This window comes from Grus americana, chromosome 3, assembly GCF_028858705.1.
Source record: "Grus americana isolate bGruAme1 chromosome 3, bGruAme1.mat, whole genome shotgun sequence".
Lineage (NCBI taxonomy): Eukaryota > Metazoa > Chordata > Aves > Gruiformes > Gruidae > Grus > Grus americana.
Window position 1 is genome coordinate 67701461 of NC_072854.1, and position 27683 is coordinate 67729143.

The following is a 27683-nucleotide window of genomic DNA, read 5'->3' on the forward strand; positions in this document are numbered from 1 at the left end:
GTCCTGGAAAAGCAGAGAAGCTTTAGCTCTTCACCTCCAGCTTTTACTTCTGTAATACAGGTCCCTTATTCCAAGGTAAAATAGCTATTTGTGCTCTGCAGCCCATCAGAGCAAACGTAACAGGAGGACACAAGTAACATCTGCCACTCGACTGCAGCCCACCCCCTGTGGAAATGCCCATGCACACTGTCCTGCTGTTTCAGATGATGATAATTCAATCACCTGAAAGAATACCAAACTGTGGATTTATCAAGTTCTTCTAAACATGAGTCAAATGATTTATCTACCAATACAAAAAAAACCCCACACAAAAATCACTGTAATGTCCTTCAAGTCTGTGCAAAAAGAATCTGGTTCTCTTTCTAATTAGGAAGATACTTAGCCCTTCAAGGATTGCCAACCTACTGTCTGCTTGCAGAAACGCGAGGAGTAAAGTGGGATTTACTTCAGACAAATAATGCTCTTATTTAAGATATGTTTATGCTGGTTACACTAAATAGGCGTGCAACAAGTAGGTGCCGCAATGATGCAAAAATATGATTGCAAAACTGGACAAAGCCTCCGCTGATGAACAAAATCAGCTATCTCTACATGACCAGTTGTTAATTTTAGTTACCTACCCAAGGATACAATTATTCTACAATCCTTTTCCACTCTGCTTTCATCCACTTAAAGATTACCACACAGTAGCTTCTCAGAGTAACAGTAGTTTTAGAATAAGCAAACATTAAGTTGTAACATGAAATAATGCTAGTATAACCCTGGCAAAGCTTCATGCTATTACAAGATTTTTATCTAGACCCCCTCCCCCCTTGAAAATTAATCAAGCTTTCTGTGGCTCAAGAATCAACCTGGATGATGCACAGACACACAGAAGAGCAGAACTTTTCTCCACTCCTAGCAACTCAAAATTGCTCACAAACTCTGAGGCAGCATGTCTGATCAGTGCTGCTGTATGGACAAGCCATCCAGTACCTTTCATTTTCACTAAGCACACATAGTGTTAAAGACAGTTAAATTTTAAAGACCAGTAGATCCAGAAGTTCAGGCCTTGCAAAAAAATGTCATTTGCCTGTGTAACACCTCCAAAAATTAGACAGCTTTGTCATGTACTTTCAAGCTTTCATGGATCTGTGTTCTCTGATCACACAGGGAGAACACTGAGCTACAAATCCATCTCCACTTTTACCCTCAAACTATAAAATTTACATTGCATATTTCAAGAAGGTTGAATGGTCGCACATTTACACATCTTGACAAATTCCAATTGTCTTCAATATGTACACATTTGCCCCGCATTTTCCATTACTTGTTAAGTGGTAACTTCATAGCAGCTGCACGAGAATTTCCACGCTGGACCCCCCCAGCCTCTGACGCCTCAGTCTCCTTGTAACCAAGATAAGATGGTGAGGTTGATTTTGGATCATCCCAGTCATCATCCCAATCATCATCATCAGCAGCTGCTGAAGTACAGAAGGGGGCAGGGAGGGAGGGAGGGAAAAGAGAAAGTTAAATATCTTCCTTTAAAAGCAGAAGCAGCTACCTCAGCACTCATACACAAGTAATCAACAAGGTAAATATATTTAAGAGCTAGTTCTTCTCTGGTTTAGCCTTCCATTTTATGATTTCTCCTCAATTACCACCATCCCCACCAAATACAACCTGCAAAACACTACACTAGAAATCCACTGAGGGAGAGGGAAAAGAAAAGAAAAAAGAAAGAAGATATTGTGGTGTGTTAAGATGAATTCAATAGTGCTCCATATTCATAGATTCCACGTTAGCATTCCCCAGTTATGAGTTCTCTTAATTTAGGTCTTTGCAACAAAAAGGTAGAGAAGCCTTCTGAAAGACTAGCCACTTCTTAAAATAAAGAATTTAAGAGACTACTTCTTCACAGGCCCAAGGGCACAAGTTCAAGGGTGTTTCAGTTCCAAGTTATGCAATCTGAGCAACATGCCTGAGAATAGATCATGTATGCACAAGACTTTGGCTTGCCAGATTTCCATATAAGTTTGAAGTGTCTGTTATGGTGGATCTGGTTTTTAAAAAAAATTATTTAAAACATCCTATTATTTAAGTGTCCAGTCTACTAACATTGCAATGTGCTATTAGGAAGCTGGTTCTGTTTTTTAAATAAGCCATGTTCTATAGTTATGAAAGATTAAGCAATTCTTACCTCTACAGTCCACCTACTCTAACGTATCAAAAAATAAGAGCATTATTAGCACACCTGGTCCTTGATATGCCTGTGGATGACCAAATGCAGCTGCTGTCTCCCAGTTATTTGAAGCACTGTTTCTCTGGCCAGCTGCACTTTCAGGTTTCGTCGCCCAGCTGTCGACAGCGTTTCCATTATCCCAGTTCCCAGACTTCCCAACGTTCCAGCTGGACCAAGGATCACTGGCATTGTTTGCCTACATCATATAAAGAAAAAAGGAAAGAAAAAATTGCTTAAGAAATAAGCAATGACCACGTACTTTCTTCTTGAAGTCTTTGATCTCTTCCTGATAGGCTATGAGTTTGCATTCAGCACTGCACTTGTTTGATTTAGGAGCAGCTGCCAAATCTTACCTTCCCAGGTAGGCAGCTCAAATGCAGTGAGCACCTGGAAGAACTGATCAGCTTTCCAGCAATGTGACACCAATGCATACTAATAAGAATGTTACATCTCCTCAGGGAAATTAAACTATTTGTTCCAACAGGGTTAGGAAGCACTCTTACCCATGGTAATTATTTTACACCAAGTATGGTGCATATGAACTATTAATTACATAACACCATGGACTAATTAGCACATTTAAAACAGCAACTCAAAAGTGAAGGATTAGGTTTTTCCAAATGTTTATTTTTATCAAAATCAGATTAATGACCTTACTAAAAGCAAATCAGAAATTGCCCACCATCACTATTGGTGTGACAGGGAGTTTGGGCCAGCAATCTGCTCAGCTTCCTTTTCAGATCTTAATTCATTCACATTGAAGATGAGGGAAGGAAATAGACATCTGATAGGGAACAGTCCAGCATTTCCCTGTAGACCTACTCTCTCAGCATAAGCTTCTGGCAAAGGTAATCACATGTACCCTTCTGCTGGTGCTGCGGTGGAGGTGGAAACCTCAGTGAGAGTGCAGAGCAGACATGTCTAACTACTGCAGCAATTTGTCAAGTTCACCTGTCAGTAAGTTGGATTAATAGCTTAGCATGCTGCTCAGCTCCTTGATTTAACACTACACTTGAAAAAGCATTGACTACTTAAGTTCGGTCTACTCCAGACACTTAGTGCAGAAACTAGCTGGCAGAAAGAAAAAAAAAACCCCACACAAATCAAAACTCACACACACGAAGTATAGGAGGAGGAAGGAGGAAAAGGAGAAGTAAAGCAAACAAAGCCTACAAAGCTTGTCTTGTTCAGCAGAGGGAGAAACAGAATTTTGTAAAAGGAAGTCGCAAAACCTACGGAAGCCAGTGTATTATTTTTATCATGGAGCAGCATATCAAAGAAGGTATGCCTAATAGAAATGAATTGCTATTAGACTATAACATTTACATGAATCTTAGAACATTTGCCAGTACAGAAAATTTAATAAAACTTCCACTAAAAGCCAAATTACTCTCTGCAAAAATGTTGCATTCCATACCTAGGAATGAGCGCTCTCACTTTAGTTTTTCCTAAAAGAAAGTCGTCTGACAGATTTAACAGACCCTATCAAACCTTTAAGACTTGAAAATGCTTTGGACCTATACTACTGATATCATAACATCTGCTCCTTAGGTACAGAATCTCCAGGATCTGGAAATTAAGGCCAAGCTCCCAAGCTAGGGGGAAGTCATCATTCAGAAGAGTCAGTGAGTCTCTAGGGACTGATGGCATAGAGAGATTATGTGGACAGCTTCTATATTGATAGTTTGGGGGATTTTTTTTTTTTTTTTTGAGGAAGAAACTGATCCAAGAACAGGACTCCCTAAGGGAGTGATATCATTGAGGTCTACCTAATTCTTGGGTAGCCAATACACAGTGCTACTCTCAGCAATTACAAAGAAGTTGCTGGTAGCTTATGAGGTAGCAGCCTGTTCTTTCTATGATGTTCACCTGATATGAGTTTATGTGAAGAGAAGAAAACATACATGCCATCAGTCAGAGTTTATCATATTTGCTAAAGGAAAACAGATGCTGGGGCCCAACCACATGGGAAAGCATGCCTGTTCCTAACATAACTTAGACCACCTAGAAAAGAATAGTTTGCATAATATTCATTTGCATATACTTCTGCAATATATGTTGTGCTGATCACTGGCAAATGAAAGCCCTGAAGTGGGATGACTGCCAAAAAGCTGAGTAAAGTTTTCCTCTTCTCTGTAGTTCATGTGAAATCTGGTACATGAGTAGGTGGTAAAGAAACCTTGAAATCTACTGCAAAACAAGTGGGAGGCAATAATATTAACACCGGGTACACTACTCAAGAATGACTGTCAAGAGCGATCATCACCAAACTTGCACACAGTTGCTGATATACACTAAATGCTGTACAGCAAGGGTAAATGGATTACTTAAACTGCCATCTCAGATACTTTATCTCTATGTACCTATATGGAAGCACTATTCAAATCAGAACATTTTACTTCTGAAGTGTTCAAGAAAGCTCTGGGGTAAACTCTTGCCCCTAGGTGTATTGCCCACAGGCCATAAAAGGGGTGGGATATGCTATTCCCACTCAGCTTCTTTCAGCCAAAGCGTCCACTTTCTTTCTGAGACACCGGGGAAGGAGTTAAGAGATCAGTTAGGAATGCATGTATAGACAACACATCTCAAAGAGCATTTACAGGTCTCCTTTCATCTTCCGTCAAATGTTTGCCTACCTAACACACACACTGTGGGCACTTCTAACAAACAGCCAAAAATCAGTATATGTGGAGGACTTGGGAATCAGGCCTGTCATCCTCAACGTCCCATAGCACTGTGGAGGACCAAGTAAAGACACAGCACTTATTAAAAGGGTAGTCTCAGCTCCAGTCAGCAGTTTTGTGGATCTCAGCAGCTGACAAACTCCATTTGAGAACCCATTTGTGTGGCTTAGCTCTGGTTGAATAAACCCTAATTAAGCCAGCAAGTATTTTGTAAGTGATAAAATTGCATGTTCTCATATTTTTAGTGTTCTGTAACTGAAACTGATAATCGCCTGATCTCTCTTTAGTCAGTATAACAAAGATGAAGAGTCCTTGCGAGAAGCTGTTATTTAGTCGATACAACTTGATACAGCACACCTAACATCCAAGTATGCAAGCAATCTCAAATGCAAATGCATAGAACGAAATACCACACCATGCATAATTAAGAAACTAATCAACCTTCAAATGAAACATCACATCTCTCTGCTCCTCAAGGTAACATCAAACAAGTATGCTGAGATTAAATTCAAGAATAAACTCCTTAAAGGCAGCAGTTTCTCCCTTTTGTAGACTATTATGGACTTGCTTGCTCCTACTGTTCTAGGAGAAAAACCACCATAAAAAGGCTATTTGGGGAACAGACAACAGAGGGAACACATTACTAAATATTTTAAGAGTCTTCCATTAAGGGCAGATTCAAACTCACTATAGAAACAGATCATTACTGGTGGAGAGCTGGGGGGGAGGGGAGAAGTCTAGTACATTTTTAAAGATCTAATTATAGCTGAATGAGAAAAAATTCTACCACAACAGGAAAATCCTCAGCTTGGGAGTGGAATGTCAGTATCTTCACCAAATGAATCATGAATTGAATAGGAAGAAGTGACATCTTTGCTATTTTCTGGAGAATCTAAAGTTATAGACAGTAAAGCTAAGATAAGCCACTGAGGCATCTCTCTGCCCTGGCTAAAACTCTTCTTTTGATCTCTTGGTCAACTAAGTTGCTCCTGGCAGACTCCTTCCTCATATTAATGGATGCTCCTGATGGACAAATAAATCCATTCCACTCCCGAGGGACAAAAGCCAAACCAAACATGATGTTCAGATGCTAAAACTACGTTGAGTACCTAAAAAGATCTAGGTAACTGTGCCATCAAAAATGATGACCTCCAATGGTAAGAAACACACCTTGAAATCTACTCTGACAGACAGAAGCCCTGCTGAAGCAGGGAGTAGAGAAGGTAAGTCCGCTCAGATCAAGGGAAGTTCATGACAGCCAACGCTGCGATGAGAAGCGTTGCACTCCTGAAGAGAGGTTGAGACAGACAGCACAGAGGAATGGCAGAAAATACAAGAAAAGTCATGGTGGCTCAGCTGAATAGCTCACAGGAACAAACACACCTCTCCAGTTTTATAGCTGCCTTAGTTACCGGCACAGAGACAAAGCCTTAGGCATACCCAGACACTACACTAAACTCAAGTTCTTTGGATAACAGCCTCTGAATAGATACATAAAAACCCCTAACTGAATATAGACAGTCACCCTAAAAATCAAGCTTTTCTCCTCCAGGAAGAAATGTGAAGGGCTAAAAGCCTACTCTGCAGCAATCCCAGAATTGCATTCACTGTGCTGTATTTGCCATAGAGCAAGGGTGCACGTTAGCAGATACTGAAATAGCCACCATGTCCGTGGTATTTTATGCCCAAGCTTTCTTCCTGGTAAATCATTCCCTTAGCATTGTGGTCCTGGACACTTCTTTCACTCCTGAAGCAAGGCCCTCTTTTCTATTGTACAATTAAAACATGTTTTCTCCTTAAAGAAATCCTCTAGGAAAAGCAAGAGTGGAGATGGGCTAGACTTTAAGGGATAACCAGCCTTACGGACTCATATTAGGATGTACCTATGGATAAATACATGAAAGCAACAGGAGAGAGGACCCTCAGAAGCAGCTGACAAGGAAACAGTAGAAATGCTGTCCAAGGAACCCATTTGTTCTTCAGCTGCTCCTGTTATCTTGCTCCCTTCCAGAGGAAACCACTCAGCACCTCCACTCCCAGCCCCACTGCCCCCTTCATAAAGCAGTCCCTGCAAAGGAGCTGGGCTTTGCCTGCTCACCAACTACATACAGCCAAGGTGCGCCCACTGGATGCTCCTTGCTTTCAGCAGGAAAAAAACCCAAGCCACCAGTGCAAGAACTGAGTTACGACCATGAAGAACAGAGCAGTTAGGTTTGTTGTTGTTTTCCCACTTCCAATCCCACTTCCTTATCTGTGAGGTTATTCACAGCCAAAGTGGACTAGAGGCTGCATTGCTTCTGCACAGTGCAGGCACAGGATTTCCATCGATTAACTGCTGATTCAGCTCACAAAAAGCCATATTTGAAATAGAGAATGCTCTTTTAGAAAGGTATGTAATTTAGGCTTGAGCAAAGAATACTCAGTGATGAGATGAGAGGAGGGAAAAAAAAACCAAACCACATCTATTGCCACCCTCACTGCTTAAAAGGAAATTATTTACTTTTTTTAAATTAAAGCTAGTTTAGTTTTAACTTTCAGCCACTAAAAATCCTATATACATTTATTCAATGGAGGTCTGTCAGGCTTCTGTTTTTGTTACCCACACCTGCATATGTAAATGACAATCAAGTCACCTCTTTATATCCTTGTCTTGTCTTGAGCTGATTTCAATCCCTAATGATTTCTTCTTGAAAGACAGATGAGAAATTTCAGAGAGTTTTCCAAGTAGCAGTCACAGCAATGCCAGAAATGGAAGAAAGACTCCCTGTTCCTCTCTTATATTCTCTAGACATCCCAGGATCAGGCTAAAGAGATTAAACGAGGCTTTATCCTTCATTTTTGGGAAAAGTACTCTGTATTTTTGTTTGGGAACAGAGGACGGGGAGTTCCCTTGTCATTTTTTTTTATGGAGGAGGAGTTGGCGAGTATTACTGGCTAATGCTTTTCAGCTTACCACTTTCAATGACAAATGCCAATGATTCCACCTTAAAATAAGAAGTTCTCAGTGAACAATGAAAAACAACAACAAAAATTAAATCAGAAACTATATACTGCAGTAAGCCCCCTGCTGTGGTGAAGGGGATCGTGCAACACATGCACGTCACTGCAAGTGTGCAAGCAAGCAGAAATACTCATAGGACGACTGACAAGAGTGTCACCATCAGCAAGTTAAAATATTCTTTATATAGTCAATACCAAACTATGAGATCACAAGGCTACCTCACAAAAGAGGTCAAATGGAAAGACAGTTACAAGAAAAAGAGCAGGCAAACACTGCAAATTGTGGAAAACTGACTGTTTCATTAGCCAGATTTTGCCAGAGGGCATGGGTACAGATCGTAGGTGAGGAGAGATCACAATAGTACAGTTTAACAACTTGCTGCCCCAGCCTTTGCATTCCAGTGGTAGACCCAGGGAAAAAAAAAGCTCAAGACAGCTCTATAATTGGAATTGGTACAATCACTGTCATATGTTAGACAGTTTGGTTTTTTTTTTTTTTAATATGTGAATGCGATTAATTTCAAAGCAAGCAAGGCACTGCTTCCAGTTCTGTACGGGAGTCACCACCTGGTACTTTGGTTAAGCAAGAATTGGTCACGAATTCCTGTTATAGGTCTGAATGCAATATTGCCATTGGGGGGGGGGGGCAAGGGTGGTGAAGGGTTGCTTTCAAAGTACACATAGCAGTGGGGAAAGTTATAGTGTCATTATCTGTAACAGGAACTAGAAGTTACTAATCATGAAAGCTAAACTAGCATAAGACACTGGGTTTTGTTTGGGGGTTTTTTTGTTTGGTTGTTGGTTTTTTTACTTCTGAACAGTTCTAAGCCACCAGTTTTGCTTGTACTTCTTTTAGATATCTTTTGCGCTACACCCTTCTAGACACCACTTATGCACATATAGATGCAACTTTACTCTTAATCTTACAAACATATAAATTTATGCAGAATTAAGGTTTATTAGTCAAGGAACCAATAATTTCCAAAATCTATAAACAATTGTAAATGGAAGTTCCATGGTGAATCCACCCATGTATTTTATAAGGTAATTTAGCATACTGGTTTAACAAGACAAACTGGACTCAACCAAACACGAGTGAGTCACATTTCCCATGACAATACTTCTACTTTACTGCACACACAGCAACGTCAGAGAATGGAAATGCTGTTACAGGAATGCAATAACATGCACGTCAAAATTTCCACATAAGTAGAATAGTGCACTCTTAGTAAAAGCACTATATTTATTTTCTTCAATATTAGCATTTATTGCTGGTCATAGCAGTTTGGGGTGAGGGGAGTCATGGTATGCAAATTTAACAAGGACAATTTGCCTTTCAGCACTAAGTTGCAAAGAGTGGAAAAGACGAAGTAAAGCTCTGGGAATAGCTTCTTTAGTGTCCTCATGCACATTCAACAGCTTATATCTACACACCAGGTAACTTAAGAGTTGCCCCAGCTCCTGCACACCAAACTAGGTGTTTTAACTACTATTTATTCATCCTGCCTATACAGAAGTCCCACAGTTTTCTGAAGGGAAAACAAGTACGACAGTTCATTTATTTTCATTAGTTTTAGGTAGTCCTATGAGGAGCAGGGAGTTGGACTCAATGATCCTTATGGGTCCTTTCCAATTTGAGATGTTCTATGATTCTATGATATCCTTCAACAACTGCACAGCAGCTTATCCTCCTTCAACTGAGACAGAAAATATCCTGAGTGATTTCACTCTTACCACTAGATAAAACAACACAAACATGACAGGTTTCTGTTAGTTGCTTCCTGTACCTACTCATGGTGCCTTGCTGCACTGCTCACAACACAACTGAAGACACAAGACGTGGATTCACTAAGGTCATACTGGAATTCACTGACAAACCTGCAATTCACAAAAACGCAAACTCTCAGGCTACTTATTTTATCCAGAAATAAGAAGAGCTGAACAGTTATCTTCATATGCAAGTAGACTTGGCAGTGATTAGAGAATCAATGTCAAGAAAAGGGAACAAACTCCTCTACAAATGCAACTTATGGTTAGCTACAAGAACTATTTTTATATCTGAAATACTGCAAAGCCACATCTACAGCTCGTACGTCAACATAGCTGGTGATCTACTTCCACTCTCAAACAGACAGGCAGTACTCCACTTTAATTTCATTTATACATTTTAAACACTAGTTTTCTATTCTCCAGAGAGGAAGGGGAAAAAAAAAAAAAAGAAAAAAAGAAAAAGGTTAGACTAAGCTCTAGAGGGAAGGGAGAAGAAACCATACAGACTAAAATATATAGTATACAGAAATTTATAGCATTTATATCCTATGCTGAAATGTGCATGTTACACAGGCTGTAAATAGCTGGACTATATTATGACTAATTATATATAGATTTTGTTTACAGACCACTGAGACTACTGTACAGATAAAAAAGGTTTAGCTTCTTAATAAGGAGAACTAGTTTGGACCAATATAGTTGTAATTTAGATTTAATTTAGATGAAATCTAAATAACTCAGATGAACACTACTGTTAAAATGGAAAGCTGATATTTGTTCACAACTTTTAAAACATTTTAAGTTAGATAAATAAAAAAACACCACAAGCTGTGGTTTAGAATGGAGAGAGAGATCATCACTGTTAAAAGAGCACTTTCTGTACCTGGAACGCACGCAAAATAAATGAGAGTGCATCTGTGACTTCAGAAGCACTAGTCTTGATCACTAAAAAAATAAAACCAACAACAAAACAAAACACTTGGAGAAGACTACTCAGAATTAATTTTATTTCCATATATACTTTAATTATGAAGGCTCCAAATGCCACCAACTAACAATCTCTTGCCAACTGCAACAAGAAACACTATTTAAAAGTGTGGAACAGGATATCCATTGTTGCTACAGCCCCTGGAAGCAACTTGGCATCAAAGAAATACTACAAGAGAAAAATACACCACTCATTTTTCATCAGAAATGAGAAATTGTGTTCACTATATTTCAAGATGTTTATTTGGTTTAACCTGCCATAATTTATATTCATTTCAGTGCTATTAGTGCCAGCATTATTCTAATACCAGAAGAGTTTACAGGTAACTTTAATACTATATATATTAATTCTAACAAATAGAAAAAACCTAAGTGCTGATAAACTTACTCACTGGTTGTTCCAAATGACAGTCTAAAATTAGCAACGGTATGGTGCAATGTTTTGGAATCGTGACCAAAATAGCACTGATAACCCAGGGATGTTTTAGTTATTGCTGAAGACTGCTTGCACAGTGTCAAGGCATTCTCTGATTCTCACAGTGCCCCACCACCAAGTAGGCTGGGGGTGCACAAGAAGCTGGGAGGGGACACAGCCAGGACAGCTGACCCAAACTGGGCAAAGGGATATTCCATACCATATGATGCTCTGCTCAGCAATAAGTGCTATAAGGAAAGAAGAGATGTTCGGAGTGATGGCGTTTGTCTTCCCAAGCAATCATTACGCATGATGAAGCCCTGCTTTCCTGGGGACGGCTGAACACCAGCCTGCCGATGGGAAGTGGTGAATTCCTTGTTTTGCTTTACTTGTGTGTGTGGCTTTTGCTTTACCTATTAAACTCTCTTTACCCCAAGCCACACTTTTACACTTCTGATTCTCTCCCTCGTCCTGTTGAGGGGGAGCGAGTAAGCAGCTAGGTGGGGCTGAGCTGCCAGCTGGGGTTAAACCACAACACTGTGGTTTAACTGGTCTCTTGAAAAAGAAAGCCAAAAAACACCTACAATCACACATTTCAACTCAGCCAGATCTATTATTTTTGATAAGGCTTGGTACTGAAAGACTATGCAACAACCTGGGTGAGGTTTTTGAGGGGGTTTTTGGGTTGGTTTTTTTGTTGTTGTTTCGGGTTTTTTTTTTTACTTACTGTTAGAAGAATGGAAGGAATTCTAAGAATTAAAACTTCCTTGGGAGTTGGGAATGTTATGTAATTACATTTATGTTAAAGTGACTTAATGTTTAGAGAAAGTAATTTCTTCAGTACAGTAGTAGTAAGAAAAATCCCAAAACATCCTGTCTATTCAGAAGTGCTTTCATGAAGTCTTCTTGTAATAAACTTGTACTCCCCCATGTTACTATAAAATATAATAGATAGCATAAAATGTCAGCATTTAGCAATGCTGCTATTTCATATCCAGTCCACCAGACTACATCTATGAACACTTTAGTTCCCACTACTGTGCCACCTCGAGCATCAATTCTCTTTACATTGACACCTAATTGTTTTTTTTTTTCCTCTCTGCATAGCCTGAACACACAAGTTTCATTTAAGATGAAGTGCTTTGTATATTGACCTAGTCACTCACTAAGGCACCTGAAAAGCGTTAAGTCAATTGCTTGCAACTGTGCATTTGAACACAGATCAATCCAAAGTGCCTGAGCAACTCATGTTGAACAATGTAAATGTTATCATAACTAAATGCAGAGCGACACATCTAGGAAGAAGGGTCATACCCACAAAGTAGAAGATGACATTCTTATAAGCAGTGGCTCTAAAAGATGCCAGTATGCCGGGGATGAGCAACTCAGTATAAGCTGCTGATGCAATATGACAAGAGTCAACGCAATCTTTCACTTTATCAGGCTTTTCTACACCAGAACAGCAATGTCATGCAATGTACACGGGAACAACTTTACAGACAAGTCACAAGATCAAAGAGACTGCAGAAGAAAGCATTTTTTTCCCCCCCTGAGGGCAGGAAAAGTGTCTTATACCAGACAGATAGAATTTCTTAATGAAGAGGACACTTAGCCATAGAATTTTTGCAAGGAGAAAATACTATGCACTAGAGAGCTCTCTGATCTGGGAGAAAGGCCTAACAGCTGAAAGTGGAACCCAGATTGCTTAGTATACAAAATTAAATTCCTATTAGCAATAAGCCACTGGAATAAACTACCAAATGTATGTCAGAAGTTGGAATAAAAAAAACCCCAAACCAGTCTTCAAATCAAGATCTACTGTTTTTCTAGAAAATACAACTAAACTGCAGTTAAAGAAAAAAACCTTGAGAAAGTGGAAACAACTTATCACATAAAATCCTGACCGTGCAACAGGATGGTTCCTGCTCTGAAAAAACAGGAAAACAAAAGACCCAAACACACTAGCCTGAGGGAATTTGCCTCCCCTGCATCTTGCATGGCCTTGGCTGCATCCAGATGCACACTCTCCTCCTCTCTCTCTCTCTCCTATAAGCGTTAGCAGTATAGTTTTACTATAATACACTACGGTACCCTGGTTCTCCCAACTGTCTTGCACAGCATTTGAAGGATAACGGAGAGGAATAGGACACTTAAAAGAAGGAGGTACTGAAACAGATCAGGCAAGCTGTTTGCCTGAAGCTACTTCCCAAAATTTGTTAAGAAACTGAAATGTGTATGTATTACATGGCCAGTATACTGCCAATCCTGTGTATACTGTATTGTAAAGTGACCGTATTTTCAAGCTTCTCCGTCCTCTAGAAATGCAACTTCCAAAACTAGATTGCCATAGTAATTCTCAATTATTTAGAATATAATAGATACCTTTATTTCAGCTTTTCCTCCTATACAGGCAAGGGCTTTTTCCTTCCATTCTCCAGGCATGAGTACCTTGTGTTAAGTACAGCTCAACCTCCGATAGATGCCTCTACCACCATTCAAAATACTGTATATTCATTTTGTTAGTAAGGAATTCTTCCTAGGTCAAATGAAATGATGTGTCTTCCTTCAGAAAAAAACCCAAACAGTATTCAGACTTGACAGAAGTAGCTGCTGCAAATATTTCAAGCTTACCCAGAAATAAAGTTTGGCTAGAAACTATAGGAGGAAAAAACAGGGCTAGGGTAATAGACAGAGCAGAAGAAATGGGGTTCCCACTCTACCTTTAAAATTACTCTAAGTTTTACTGAGGGAAAACAAACTTATAGTCAATGCTTTTGGCTCAGTCTGACATGAGAAATTAATGAGGCATTTCAAGAGTTCTGTGTTTAACCTAAATATTAACTGTGCATCAATGAAAAAAAAAAATTAGTGATAAACAGTGAAACAGTCACAGTGAAGTCTGGAGTTCTCACTATACATGTGATCACAGAATCACAATCCTGGCGTTGTCTGGCTGAATACAAGGAAGCACAAATCAAACACTATACAGTCAGTGAACTGTTACACTCACTGTCATACAAAAATGCCCACGTACAGTTTTGAAGAGATGTCACTTCATGCCAAAGTCCTATGTTGCAAGTTATAATTAAGAAAACTAATAACTGATATTTAACTGATCCACAAACCAGGTGTGTGTCCCCAGCTGCTATGACAAGTAAAGCATTTACTTTCCAACATGCGAGACCATTGCATGCTGCTGTTGGGAAAAGCAGATTTTGTTCTTCTGTTGACCTGTGGACTTTGAAATGTTTAACTGTTCCTACATGTGGGACATGCAGCGGTCTATAGACCATAATAAACAGCTTGTGTTTAAGATAATGTATGTCTTCAGATATCTAACCTGAAACTAAATACTTGCTGCTTAATGAACTGACACACGGAGGGGGGGGAGGGGAAATCCATTAATAAAGGAGGGGGAGGATGGGACGGACACACGGGATAAGCAAAAAAACCCCCCAATACAACACATACTTCTAGCAAAACCAAAGTCAACCTCTTCTCCAACTGACTAGGGACAATGCACGAACTCGCTTCATCTTTCTTAATCAAAGAAACAACTCTTACTCAAATTCTGAAAGAGATATATATCCATTCACTCTGGCTGATGATGCACGGATCATCCAATTGTAGCAGACATTTAAAAAGAAAAAAAAGTAAGTTATAGTTCCTTAAAAAGGTTAGCATACTAACACAAGTAACTTGAAAATAAAGTAAATTTGCTAAGAGTGCATTTATACAGAACTGAGGTACAAACAGAGATTGAGGCAGTCATAGATTTATATGATTGCAGGCTGGAAAGAATAAAAATGCTCTATTTTTGAAAGTGTTAGAATACTAATTTTTCCAGCATGGACAGTGGCTGAACAGGCACTCATATCATTAATATTCAACAAAAGTGTTCCCTAATGAAAACAGAATTATTTTAATTAATACTTTTAAGAGAGTTCACAAATATGATACAGCACAACCAAAGAGTGCAAACAGTTATGTCAACAGAATCTGCCACGCCCCCACTGTGCCTGAAAAACCTGGAGATGTACCTGATTACTGCTTTTTGCAGCAGCGTTGGTCTGAGCTGTATTTGAAGAAAGGGAATCAAAAAAGGCTTGGTCAGCTAATGAGTTACCGCAGCTAATTCCATCTTTTGCACCTTCGGTTATAATCTGAAATGGAAAAAGTTGCAAAAGGTTTTCATGCTTTCATTGATCAAATGATGCTGTTTATCATATATTATCACCCTAACATTCATGTCACTAGATGTTAAGATGGTTGCATACACCCTTTCTGAATTCAAATTGAACAGTACCTTTTACAACAAGTTGATATGAGAATCTGGAGGATCTACTTCCACAACAGATGGAATTGGTTTGCATTATCACAGCATAACATGCAAGACTGTTGTGGCAGTGGGCACTTAACTATAAATTCATTGGGGATTAACAAGGTTGTTAACATTACTGCTTGGAGACTGGGAACTCAATACTCAGAGGATCAGTTTGGGACAGCAAATTTGGAGAGCCAAAAGCTACTAGACCATGAGCTAGCCAAGCAAAGACAAAAAACAAGGTTATGTAGACAAGCATCCACCCTCCACCCTCTTTTTTTTTTTTTTTTTAAACAAACACAGCACTGGTGAAAGAAGGGAGATGTATGCCTTAAGAGGCTGCAGGAAGTACAGACAAGAGTCTTCACCTAACTGACAATCTGCAGACACATAGATGCTGGGCCCTCCAACAGTGAGCTGCATTCCAGTCTTTGCATTGACTCCCCGGTTCTACCCCCACCCCCGCATCACCAGTCTTTAAACAAAGAGCAGATCAACACACACAGAAGAGAAGCAAAGGCCCTCAGGAAGGTGGTGAGCTGAGTAGTTCCTGGATTTGGGATCCCATATCCTAAGCCCCAGAAATGGGGTTCCATTCCAGAGATTTATGAGCATGTGGTAAGCCAGCCACAGCAACCAGTTTACACTTGCATTAATCATTTCACTTCCATATCTGTATCTTCAGAAGGAAAACAAAACAATTATGGGATCATGAGACCCCCCCCCAAACCCAGAAGCAGACTCAAAATAGCTCATGTTCTACAGATCACCAGTATTTACTATAGACCATTGAGAAGCACAGTAGCTTTGGATGGCATGTTTGCACTGGTCTCCAAAGCCAGCTACAGTTTAAGATTATATATTCCAAGCTTTAACACTGGAAGTTTTATGTTTGAGCATTACAGTCTGATCAGCGAAACAGAGGACGGCTTTTTCAGTAGTTCCGCTTTCTTAGTGCGGAGCAGTGTATTCACTCACCTCAACATAATCTGTTGGAACAAGTCCTCTCTCGCCTTGGCTGTTTTTTCCTTCTAACCAGCCTCCACCGACATCCTAAAAAAGTAATAATATAGAAATAGTTTTGCTACATGGATCCCACAGCATGCTTTAAACAGCTCAGGAGGAAGTACTGTCTTGCTGTCAAATGCAATGTTCGAAATACAGTTATGACTGATCATGAAAAAACTCACTTAAATCTGCTGAAGCAGCAGATTCTCATTTAAACAGAACACAGACCATACTTGTTTCCCCACAGCTATCGTAGACTTTAAATTTAACAAGCGTGAGGGGGAAGAAGGTTGATTTTCAGCACTTTTGATCATTTATGAAACCACAATCAATTGGACACAGACTGCATCAAAACACAGCTATTAGTATGCCAATTCAAAAGCACTCATTTTATTCAACAGATTATAAAGAAACAAGACTCAAGGAATTAAGCGATCAGTAATACCTGTAAAATCTCTGCTTCATTTATTGAAGGTGCAGGGGGGTGTGATGAGTGGGAGCTAACACCCACAAGAATATTAAGGATAATCTCAAAATTGAGAGAGGTACATGCCATGCAAGATCTGGAGACACTCTTTTTAGTTTACATTTAATTTCAGAGGCAGGTCTCACATTTGTTTGGAAAGAACTACACAGTTCAGCTCTGATCTCAGTGCTGTTATTGTTTGGGGTTTTAAAGCACATACCCTACACACACTAAGAAACCTCTGCAGTTAAGCAAAGTCAATTCCAGGACAACATTATCTGGAATAAGCCAGTTCTGTTTTAAACCAAGCTGTTCCTTGAACACAGTTACATGTCAAACTAATTCGCAGCTGAAAACTGGAATCACATATGCTGGACAGCAATTATTAAATTTCAGGGTTTCTTAATTTGTCTTTTAATGGATGCATTTGTGTATTCACAATTCTGTTCTTTCACTTGGAAGTTTTATGTAATCCTGCACATAGTAAGCAGAATTCTGCTTATGTATTCAAGATTTTAAACAGTAAAGATAAATCAGTTATTTCAATAACAAACTTGCATTTGCTTTTTCTTATGTACCTAAAAGCTTACACTCAAGAACACAGAAACAACTAGGTATCTCAGATCATAAATTCAACTAGCTTCGTTAAACTGCAAGAGCAATGACATCTTGAGCCAGAAGTCACATTTGCACCCCTGCACTTAAGAGCAATCATCAATGGACTTTAAGGACTTGTTACTGCTGTCTAAACTTATCATATCAAAAAAATATCAAGAGCCTTTGTGGCAATCTATCCCACAGTTTAATCATGGACACCATAAAATAAAGTTTTACTTGGTTCTAAGTATATTGCCTTAACACAGAGATGCCTTGTTCAGCAAGAACTAGCTTAAGTGGTAAACTATTTATTTAGTCCTACTTTTCTGAAATGGCATTAAACTCCTGGACTCATTTAAAATGTTACCACTACCACAGGATAGTACCCTATCCAAGAGGGTGCTGGTTCTATTAAATATCTGCTTCAAATATTTAAGGTCAGTGGAACTAAAAGTTATCAGGATTATACATGACCAGGCTCTTCAAAGATTTAGTTAGTTCTGCAGAACTCATCTTTCCTATATAACCAAATAAACAAAACCTGGCATCAAGACCAGGCATTTTTTGTTTATATGTGTTTTAAAAGGAAAGTCTACTCACTGAACCATATCACTGCACAAAAATTAAACACAGAATCAACTAACACTTACCTTGTTACCAAGGGTAAGAGTTAAACAGTACAATAAAAGCATGCTCAAATTCAAATTGTACATGCAAATCAAATGCCAGTGCTCAAAAGAACTATTAATTCACGAACTCCCTCATAGTATTACCATAGTATTTTCACCACTCCTTCCCTGTACCTTGCCCATATTGCTCTAATTACAAAAGGACACAAGAATTATTAACAAATTTTGTTGCAAGTTCTTTTGAACAAACTTGGAATGCTGAAGTCGTTTATTAAGAAACTCAAAACCAAGAACAGAGCTTGCATGTCAGATTTAAATACAAGTGGCAAGCACCCGAAAGACCACATACACACAAGATGTGGAACATTAGGCACACAACAAGAAAATACAACACATTCAGATGTAAAGAGTATCACCATCATTAGCTCCTTCCTTTGCCTTGGCACTCAGCTCTATTTAGAGGGGAACAAAGCTGAGCAAATTCCTGCACGTAGGCACAATCTGAGAGGGCCCCTGTCCTCCAAAACTGCTCATTGCATTTGTTTCCACAAGACTATTGGAAAATTGTTTGTATTTAGTTTATTTGCTAATTCTTCAGGGGAGGGTTACCTGGGCTTTCAGATGTCACCTAGCACATTTTTTCTTCCATCTGCTAGAAGCAGGCTAGGAAAGTGCACTGCAGCACTGGTTCCATTTTGGTTTTCTTACCGGGTTGGTAATTACGATGATCTCCCCTTCACTGACGGTCAGCTCGTTGTTTCCAGGCTCAGCAGCAAAATCATACATAACACGAGCCTGTATGTGAAAAAGAATATAGCAGTGAGCCTTCCAACATATTTAGAAGATTTCATGACAGAAGTATCAGTAAAACTTATTCTTAAGTAGCAGAAATACTACTACTGGGGTAAGAAAGGCCGGATGTACAAAGAGCAACTCAGCATGTAGGAAACTAACATGTCCTAAATTTGAACTCCAAACTGAATGCTAAGGCAAACTTTACAAGATGAAAATCCCCTGTGAAGCTTGCTAGAGATGGTAATTATTTTCCAGGAAGATTCACCATTTAAGACTGGCTGTTCTCTGCCATGTCCAGAACTATCTGTACAACTTTTTCCAGGGGAAGAAGGAAAGGCTTCTAACTTAGCAAACAATCCAATTAATATTTTTTTTTCCTACAAGTCATATTCCAACTCCAATTAGGATAAAGGGAACTGTTTCATAAGACAAACAATTCAGAAAAAGAAAAACAAGTAATTGCAGATGTAAGTGACCACTGCTGTACATAGAAAGTAATATGTAAAATTATGTTTTGAGGCTTTTTGCATACAGGAGGAACTATGCAAATACACAAACAGTGAGAGTAGGCTTGTTACATATTGGCATGAAGGGGGAAGGAAAACCAAATCCAACCTAATTTTTAAGTGTTTAGACACACAAGGCTTTGCTGTGCACTAACTCTGCTACTACACTATGTAAAGAAATGTTATGTTTGAAACACTGACAAGGTTGTCTAAAGAACAGTTCTGCTTCTTTATACAAAGAATTGTGATATGGCCTATGATTATAATCCCAAATATCTTTTCATTGTCTTCTATTAAATTCCTTTCCGATCCAAAAGTAGAGAAAGCTCTCAGGAATTACAAAGGGACTAAATTTTCCACAAACTGTTGAAATGGATGCAGAGAGAAACCACATATATTTTCCACTTGACTCAAAGGAAGATCTAGAATCAAAGTTTTTGGTTTCCATTTAAAGTGACATATTAGATAAACTTTAAATCTGACTGCAATAAACCCTTTATCTAAGCTTCTCTTCCCCTGAAAGAAAACTCATGACACTGATAGAACTATAAAAGTTAAAAGCCTTATTATTTACACCTCAAGTCCTTATGTTACTCAGATGCCCCAGAGTTAATTAATACATTATATATACAATTGATGCCAATGCTGAAGTATCAAAGAGCAGCAAAGGGAAAGCTAGACTACAGGTCAGGAAAGGCAAACAGAAAAAGTGTAGGTTTTAACAGACAGTACTGACAGTTATAACAAAAAGCTTTTCTTGCACAACTGAAACAAGCAGCTGTAAACTCAATTCTGGGGGAGGGAGGGAAAGGAATAATCTTTAGTAGCTTGAAGTTTAGGAGACAAGTCATTTTTAAGAGTAAAGTTATGAAGATTTACAGTTGTAATATGAAGGCGTCAAAGATTGTTATACCTGCTATAAGATTTAAATAAAAAAAGAAAAAATCAACTCTAGATTACATAATAGCCCTTACTTCTCCAGCTCATAGAGGATTAAAAACAGCAGAAAGTTTGTTTTGGGAAACACACTAATTTCCCTAGCGCATCTTGAAAGAGGCAAGGCTATAGTCTCATCTTCACCAGTAAGACATATGTTTTAGTTACCTCAACTCATACAGAAGTGGGCTTTGTTTCTGCAGATTAAAAAACTAAATCCAAGACAAAAAATTCTAGAAAGGTGTTACTAATAACATCACACACTGTGTACAGCAATGAGGTCCTTCTTGTACTTGGAGGTCAGGGGAAAGAAAAAACCCAACCCCCTAACTGTTTCTGCCATAAAGATGACAGTATAATCATGATTTCTGTTGAAAGCAAGTTATGGTATTTTTTGCCTATTACATAAGACAGACACTCATCATCAAGCCTTGCCTATCTCAAAATTGCAGGTTATGATCCCCACCTAGATATCTCTTTTTCTGACATAAACCCAGAAAAAACACAACTGCCCTCTCCCACATTTTAGTTTCCTAAGTATCATGTAGAAATACTTCTGGCTGGTCAAGAGATATTTTACTTCAGTGTAAATAAAAAAAGAGCTGAGAAAAAAAAAGTTATGATTCAGCTGACAAAGCTAATCCCAAGTCACAACAAATTGCTTGGTCTTCTCCACTAGAGAAGCACAGCATTGAAGAAAAGTCCCAAGCACTCTGAATGGTTCCCCGCTTTTCCCTTAGAACTGAGGCTTTCAGCACTCTCAGATTATGCCGTGCAAAACCAAGATTAAGAGAAGAAAACTGCTTTCAATAACAACAGTGACTGCTTTCCTTCCAGCAGGAGATCAGGACTCCATGCCTTACTTTCCTTAAAAAGTAAACTGAAGAGAAGCAACATACCTTTTGAAATACAAGAACATTTTAAGTAGGGGTGTTAAAAGCACCACCCTCCAGGCCTCTCCCCTCAGCAGCAGTAGATAAAGGTGTCAAACATGTCCTTTTTACAGCAGGTTACTAATACTTATCCAGAACCTGCAAGTCAATTTAACAATGCTCAGATGCTAGGCATCTGAACCATGGGGAAAGCAGCTTTCTTAACCAGGGAGCCTTCCTCAAGTAGTACACCATAGTATTAAGTTTCTTGCTTTTACTCACAGGAATGATGAGAGTTCACCAGGACAAGGGCAGATTTTACCAGCCTTCAGGAAACCTGGCAAAATATCCCACAGTAATAACCAGACTGGAAAGGTAAGATATATTTGTATCTAATAAGAGAACAGACACAAATACTAGGTTCTCCACATGTAGCAGGGAAATAAAGTTACTCAGAAAAATCTGGAAGTATTCAGCTTGTAGGGAAGGAAAGACCAAGAGAGATACATAGAAATTAATAAAGTCATCGTGCCAAAGTCTATCTATTCACCTGCTCTGGATTCCTGTTTCAAAAGTTGTTAAAAAAAGTAGAAGAGGGGAAAAAGTTACAAAGAAACCAAATAATTTTTGCCTTACTGCTGTTTATGAAACTGAAAAGAAAAAAGATTCTAAATACTACAGAAATGGATTATTACAGAGCACTAAGCAGTTGAAGTACATCTGTAACCTGATCCATATATTGACATCTCAAATACATTCCCCAGATTTTTTTGCTGGTACTCTCGGTTTCACTTGCATTTCTGGGCTTATTTGCCTAGTTTGGAAATTAAGTCCCTAAGAACTCCTGGCAAGTAAGCTTTAAAGCTACCCACCTAATATTGAGATTTAATGGGAAAAATAGTATAAACTCAACCAATTCCAAAGTGAAACTAAGTGACTAAATGTCTTCCCTCAATTTAATAACCATATTGTTAACAATGGAAAATCCTGTCTCTAGCCCTTCCCTGGGCAGGAGTATAGGGGCCCAATTCTATTTACATTTTTGACAATCGGTTCCAAAACACTATAAAAAGGGAAATGGTTTGGGTTTGCAATAAACTTTTTCCTGCTTACTGGCCACAAATATTACATCCAAGTAGCAGTTATGGCTTACAGTTAAATCTTTGCCACTTATGCAAAATAGCATGTGGGCATGGAGAGAAGAAAGCATTTAACCAGAAAAGGATTTTAGCTCCTGGGCACTGCAACACAGGTCTAAACTTACGGACATGTTGAATATTTATAAAATTGGAATCTCTGACAAATTCCAAAGATCACAGAATGAGCACCACAAAGGCAATTTCTTCAAAACACAGATTTAAAGAAAACAAGACTTGTTATTATAACTGTTGTGCTTCATATTTACTTCTGATCATATGTAAAAGGATCAAACAATCCAAGAACTACAGGAACTTCAGAGATTCAAACATTTAGTTAGTGGAATAAAGGCCATTGCTTCATTCACAGAATACTGCAAATTCACAAAACAGGTAAGAGTTGCTAATCAAGCTATCAGCTATAGAAAATCAGTTTCTTTCACTGGCCGCACTTACTTCCTCCCCCTTCCCCCAAGACAGAACTTGTTCTGGATTCTGAAGTTGTTTTGTCAGATCCTTTGAAAAAAAGGACTGCTAACCCAAAAAGTTTAAACAGATTCCACTGACCAGAAAGCAGACTGGTCATTGTACTGTACACCTACTGCCTCCTTTTGCTCTGGTGGCAGCGGAGCCTCCCACATCTCCACTGGGAGTTTGTAACACATCCTGACATTCGTGCTCCCTCACATGACAAAAGGCCGGCATGGATTAAGCAGAACCCCAGCACAACGCATGCCAAGGTAGAAAGGGCTCTCTGATCCCTGGTGTCTCCGCAGCTCTGGCATATATTGCAGTTTTTCTGGAATGAGAGAGAGCCAACAGTTTTCTCTACAAGTTGAGGACAGGGGGAAACCAGTAAGAATTCCTCCTTGTTAAAGTAAAATGAGCTTTTCAGCAGTATGGTTATAGACATTTAGATTGTAATAAAGAGAAGAAAATAGAAAAGGAAAGGGGTAATTCTCAGTGCTACATCAGCATTCTTTAGAGCTGTTTCCACCTGGTGTAGTTACACATCTGGACTGTGGTTTCCCAATTTACAGATTTACTGATTTATTACAGTGTGAAGCCTCTCAACCTGTAGAAATTCTAAGCATTGCAATCAATCACTGTTACTATCTTTTCAGAATTATAACAGTAATCATGCCTAAGCATATTAAAACACAAAAGATTCTTCACATTGAAAAGCAGTACCTAGATTAGCAAAAGCATTATTCTTCTGCAGACCTGGAGCACACTTAGCTTTTCTCCATTACTTCTGTCTGAGCAGAGTACCTCTTCCCTCTTCCCAACATATCAAAAACCAAGAGAAAACTATAACAAGAGCATTTGCCAACTTATTTCTGCAAGCAGACATAAGACTTTGCAACTAGACCTGTCAGTGTGTCAAGAGTCTTAGCATAAATTAAGTGCAAAGGAAGTTGGATAACAAAAGTCATTAATATAAAATTCCAGTGAAGGATTACATTATCCCTACACTAAGTTACTAGAAAAATTTCCAAGATGTCTACAGACATCCTGATGGACTGGCTCTTCTGTATTTCCCCTAGAATCTCGAAAGAGGTGCTAAAGCAACAGAAGCACCTATTGCTCATAAGAAGAATCTTTCTGCCTGTTCCTAAGATATTCCACTCAAAAGATGTTAGGCTTAGATGGAAGAGCAACTTACCCTCAAGTCTGACAATCCTGACGTGCACAGGCACACACTTGCCCACATTAGAATCATGGTTTGGGTTGGAAGAGACCTCAAAGATCATCTAGTTCTAACCCTCCGCTAGACCAGGTTGCTCAAAGCCCCATCCAACCTGGCCTTGAACACTTCCAGGGATGGGGCAGCCACAGCCTCTCTGGGCAACCTGTTCCAGTGCCTTACCACACTCTTCCTTTCTTCCTCATAGCTAATCTAAATCTACTCTCCTTCAACTTAAGGCCATTACCCCTTGTCCTATCACTACATGCCCTTGTAACCAGTCCCTCTCCAGCTTTCCTGTAGGCCCCTTCAGGTACTGGCAGGCTGCTATAAGGTCTCCCCAAGGCCTTCTCTTCTCCAGGCTGAACAATCCCAACTCTCTCAGCCTGTCTTCACAGGAGAGGTGTTCCAGCCCTCTAATCATCTTTGTGGGCCTCCTCTGGACTCGGTCCAACAGCTCCATGTCCTTCTTATATTGGGTGCCCCAGAGCTGAACACTGTACTCCAGGTGGGGTCTCATGAGAGCAGAGGAGCAGAATCACCTCCCTTGACCTGCTGGTCACACTTCTTTCGATGCAGCCCAGGACACGGTTGGCTTTCTGGGCTGCGAGGGCACATTGCTGGGTCATGTTGAGCTTCTCATCCACCAACACTCCCAAGTCCTTCTCCTCGGGGCTGCTCTCAATCCATTCTGTGCCCAGCCTGTAGTTGTGCTTGGGATTGCCCCGACCCACATGCAGGACCTTGCACTAGGCCTTGTCGAACTTCATGCAGTTCGCACAGGCCCACCTCTCCAGCCTGTCAAGGTCCCTCTGGATGGCATCCCTTCCCTCCAGCGTGTCGACTGCACCACACAGCTTGGTGTCGTCGGCAAACTTGCTGAAGGTGCACTCGATCCCACTGTTCATGTTGCCAACATTACAGCTCACCTGCAGCTGGTTAGCTCTTTCATGGAGAACTAAGACAACAGAAGCCACTGTGCATTCCTCACTAGCCGTGAGCATACAGACTAACAGCTAATGCACATCAGTTGTGTTCACAGCCGCTTTTATAGTAGCTTCCCTGTCTAAACCTCTGTTGGTAAGAATGATTAATGACCCACGTAGACCGATTACTGATTTCTGTTTAAGGCCACTCTTCTGAAGGAAAATGTTTTTGTAATGCTGGACTTCCTGATGCAGAACTGCTGCATTACAATGAAAGTATGCTTTATAGTACTAAAACTGGAGAAACCACTCAAAAAATTGGTCACACCTTTGAAAATGCTTTCCCTACAGACAGGACTTCACTGTATTAGAAAGAGCTCTTGTGTTATGCCATAGATTCATCTGTTTCAGCCACATGTTAAAGTTTCCTAACTTGTACCACAACTGCTTCTCTTGGACAGCTGGCAGTGTCAGATAGTACAAAGGAAACATCCATAAAAAGGTTCATAGCATGAAATTCCCGTAATAAACGCACGCCTTCCTTTTAGTAAACAACACTTCAGCAGTTCAGTGCTTCAGCCATCCAGCAGTGCTCTTTTCAAAGGACAGGGACTCACAAGTTTAATTTGCTTGGTGCCACTGTCTCAGAAAGACAGCTGCTGTATCACAGCAGCAATGATGGTAATGCCTTCCAGGTTCATGCTTTGCCTCCAGTTTCCTGTCCTACCGTTGGTGGCAGCAGTTCCCAGATTGACAGAGAGAGGATCAAATTCATTATTTCTGTTTTGGGAAGCAAATGGGGGCAGATCAATCTTTTCAAAGAAACCTGCATACCACTAGGGAAGCAAAAACCATAATTTGGGAAGCCCGGTAAAACTTTTTTTTTTTAAAAAAAGACGATCATTAGCATCAACTTTTTTTTTTTTGGAGCTAGGACTCTTCTTCACAAGTCAAGATCTTAAATTTTAAATAGTCTTGATAGTAAGCAGACTTGAACTTTTCTTCTGGGGCAACAGCTTAAGCTTTTAGTTGGAATGAACAACAAAGGGCTGTTAGTCACCTCAAATAACTCCAGTAACATTTCTGTTATGAATAAACTTCAGAAAGGTTTGCTACAAAAACTGCATCGATTAGTACACTCTTCAGTAGGTCTAGTAAGCATAAGCCTTTGAAACCACCTGCTTGTGAAACACTGATAAACAGTACATTGATCACACCTGGAAGCACAGAATAGTAAAATGCATTTCTTTCTTCCCCAACTTTGTTTTATTCATTCTCTACCACAAGATTTTTGGATATGCGTTTGGGTATCTTTTGTTTGGCTTCATTTGGGGGGAGTCTTTTTGATTGGGTTATTTATTTTTGGTTGGGGTTGGTTTTTTTTCAGAATTGCTTTTCCCACCAACACTGTTTTTTGAAACAAAATACTCATTCTAAAGGGCAGTTCTAAGAGAACAAAATAGAAGTGCATTCCTGGGATACAGGATGGGATTCCAAGATTAGACAAAATGTGGAAGCAGAAAGAAAAGAATAAAGACAAAAATCTAGCTGCAAATAAATCAGGTCAGAAATTGGTGGCATCTTTTGATTACACCTGAAGGAACAGTTCAAAATGGAGCATTTAATCTAAAAAGTAGCAATACTCTGCAAACAGAAGTCAATTAGCTTGAGAAGACTTTTGCATTTTCTGTTCTGTACTGTTTGATCTTTCATAGCAATTTGCCCTGTGATTACTGTCTAATATTCTTTTTGAGGTAGTTTACTGCTTAGAACAATTGCAAGACATCTGACTAACAGCTAGAGAGTCAGCATTAAATCCCTAGCTGTCCTTGTTGCGTCAGGGAAGCTACAGAAATGAGTTAGGGTAGGCAAGGCTCTAAATGACAGTTTAACCATTGGCTCATTTCACCATTCACAGACTACTTAAGTCACCATGGTTTAATCAACGCATCTTTGAAAAACCTCTCAGCAAGTCAAAAGACGTGCGAAGTTCCACTGTGGATATTACTAACCGTATCACAAGAAGTTTAAAACAACTTGTGTCAAAGAGCTCAGAAAAACAGTGAGAAAAGTGCTTCAGAAACACAGGCAGGGGACCCCACCTCAGAGCACGGAGGACACTGCCTTTCTTCCAACAGTGGCTATCATTGGGATAGATCTGACCTTTCCCCCACCCTTTATCCTGAAACCCAAGCTCATCCAAAAGCCAGTAACTACTCCAAGACTGAAGAGATTTTTCACTGCAGCAGCTGCAACATCTGGGGCTATAATTTGACAAAAAACACCTCTTTGTTTTAGTCCCAACTGTATCAGCCTGCTAGGCTAAGTGTACATTTGGATAGTCCATGCAGAAATATCAAGTGGCTCTTCAAGTGCCTCTGCCTCCCAGCCTGGAAAGGCAGCTACCTTCTGTCTTACCTAAAGAAACCTCTACACATGTTCCTCTCGCACTCCTAAGAGACAAGAAGCAAACAAAAAACTGAAGATGGAAGCGTTAAGAGGACACTAGGGACACTGTCTTCTCAGACTCCTACAGAAGCCTTACCTTGGGAATTCAAAAAATTATACTTTATTACTTTAACTGGCAGTTTCTAGAATAAAGATTTATTACAAAGGAGAAAAGACCAAATGCTTATCTTTTTAATTAATACAAAGCAAATGGATAAAGTGTGTATTACTTGTAGAGTACTCTATGTTACTGTTCTTGTGTATGAGGTCAATAAC

The 27683-nt window shown here is 39.5% G+C and overlaps 1 protein-coding gene across 3 annotated transcripts in view; it reads right to left on the bottom strand.

Moving 5' to 3' along the window:
- Positions 1–27683, bottom strand: part of SNX9 (sorting nexin 9) — a 65242-nt gene that overhangs the window by 25775 nt on the left and 11784 nt on the right. The window contains exons 2-6 of one of the 3 annotated variants that reach the window (XM_054819156.1): positions 18810–18896; positions 16380–16454; positions 15118–15240; positions 2234–2417; positions 1310–1460 (exon numbers count right to left, since the gene is read on the bottom strand). In XM_054819156.1, coding sequence (XP_054675131.1) covers positions 1310–1460; positions 2234–2417; positions 15118–15240; positions 16380–16454; positions 18810–18896 — 620 coding nt within the window. Of the gene's footprint in view, positions 1–1309; positions 1464–2233; positions 2418–13459; positions 13592–15117; positions 15241–16379; positions 16455–18809; positions 18897–27683 lie in introns of those variants that run through there. The other 2 variants (XM_054819154.1, XM_054819157.1) reach the window with 2 other exon arrangements.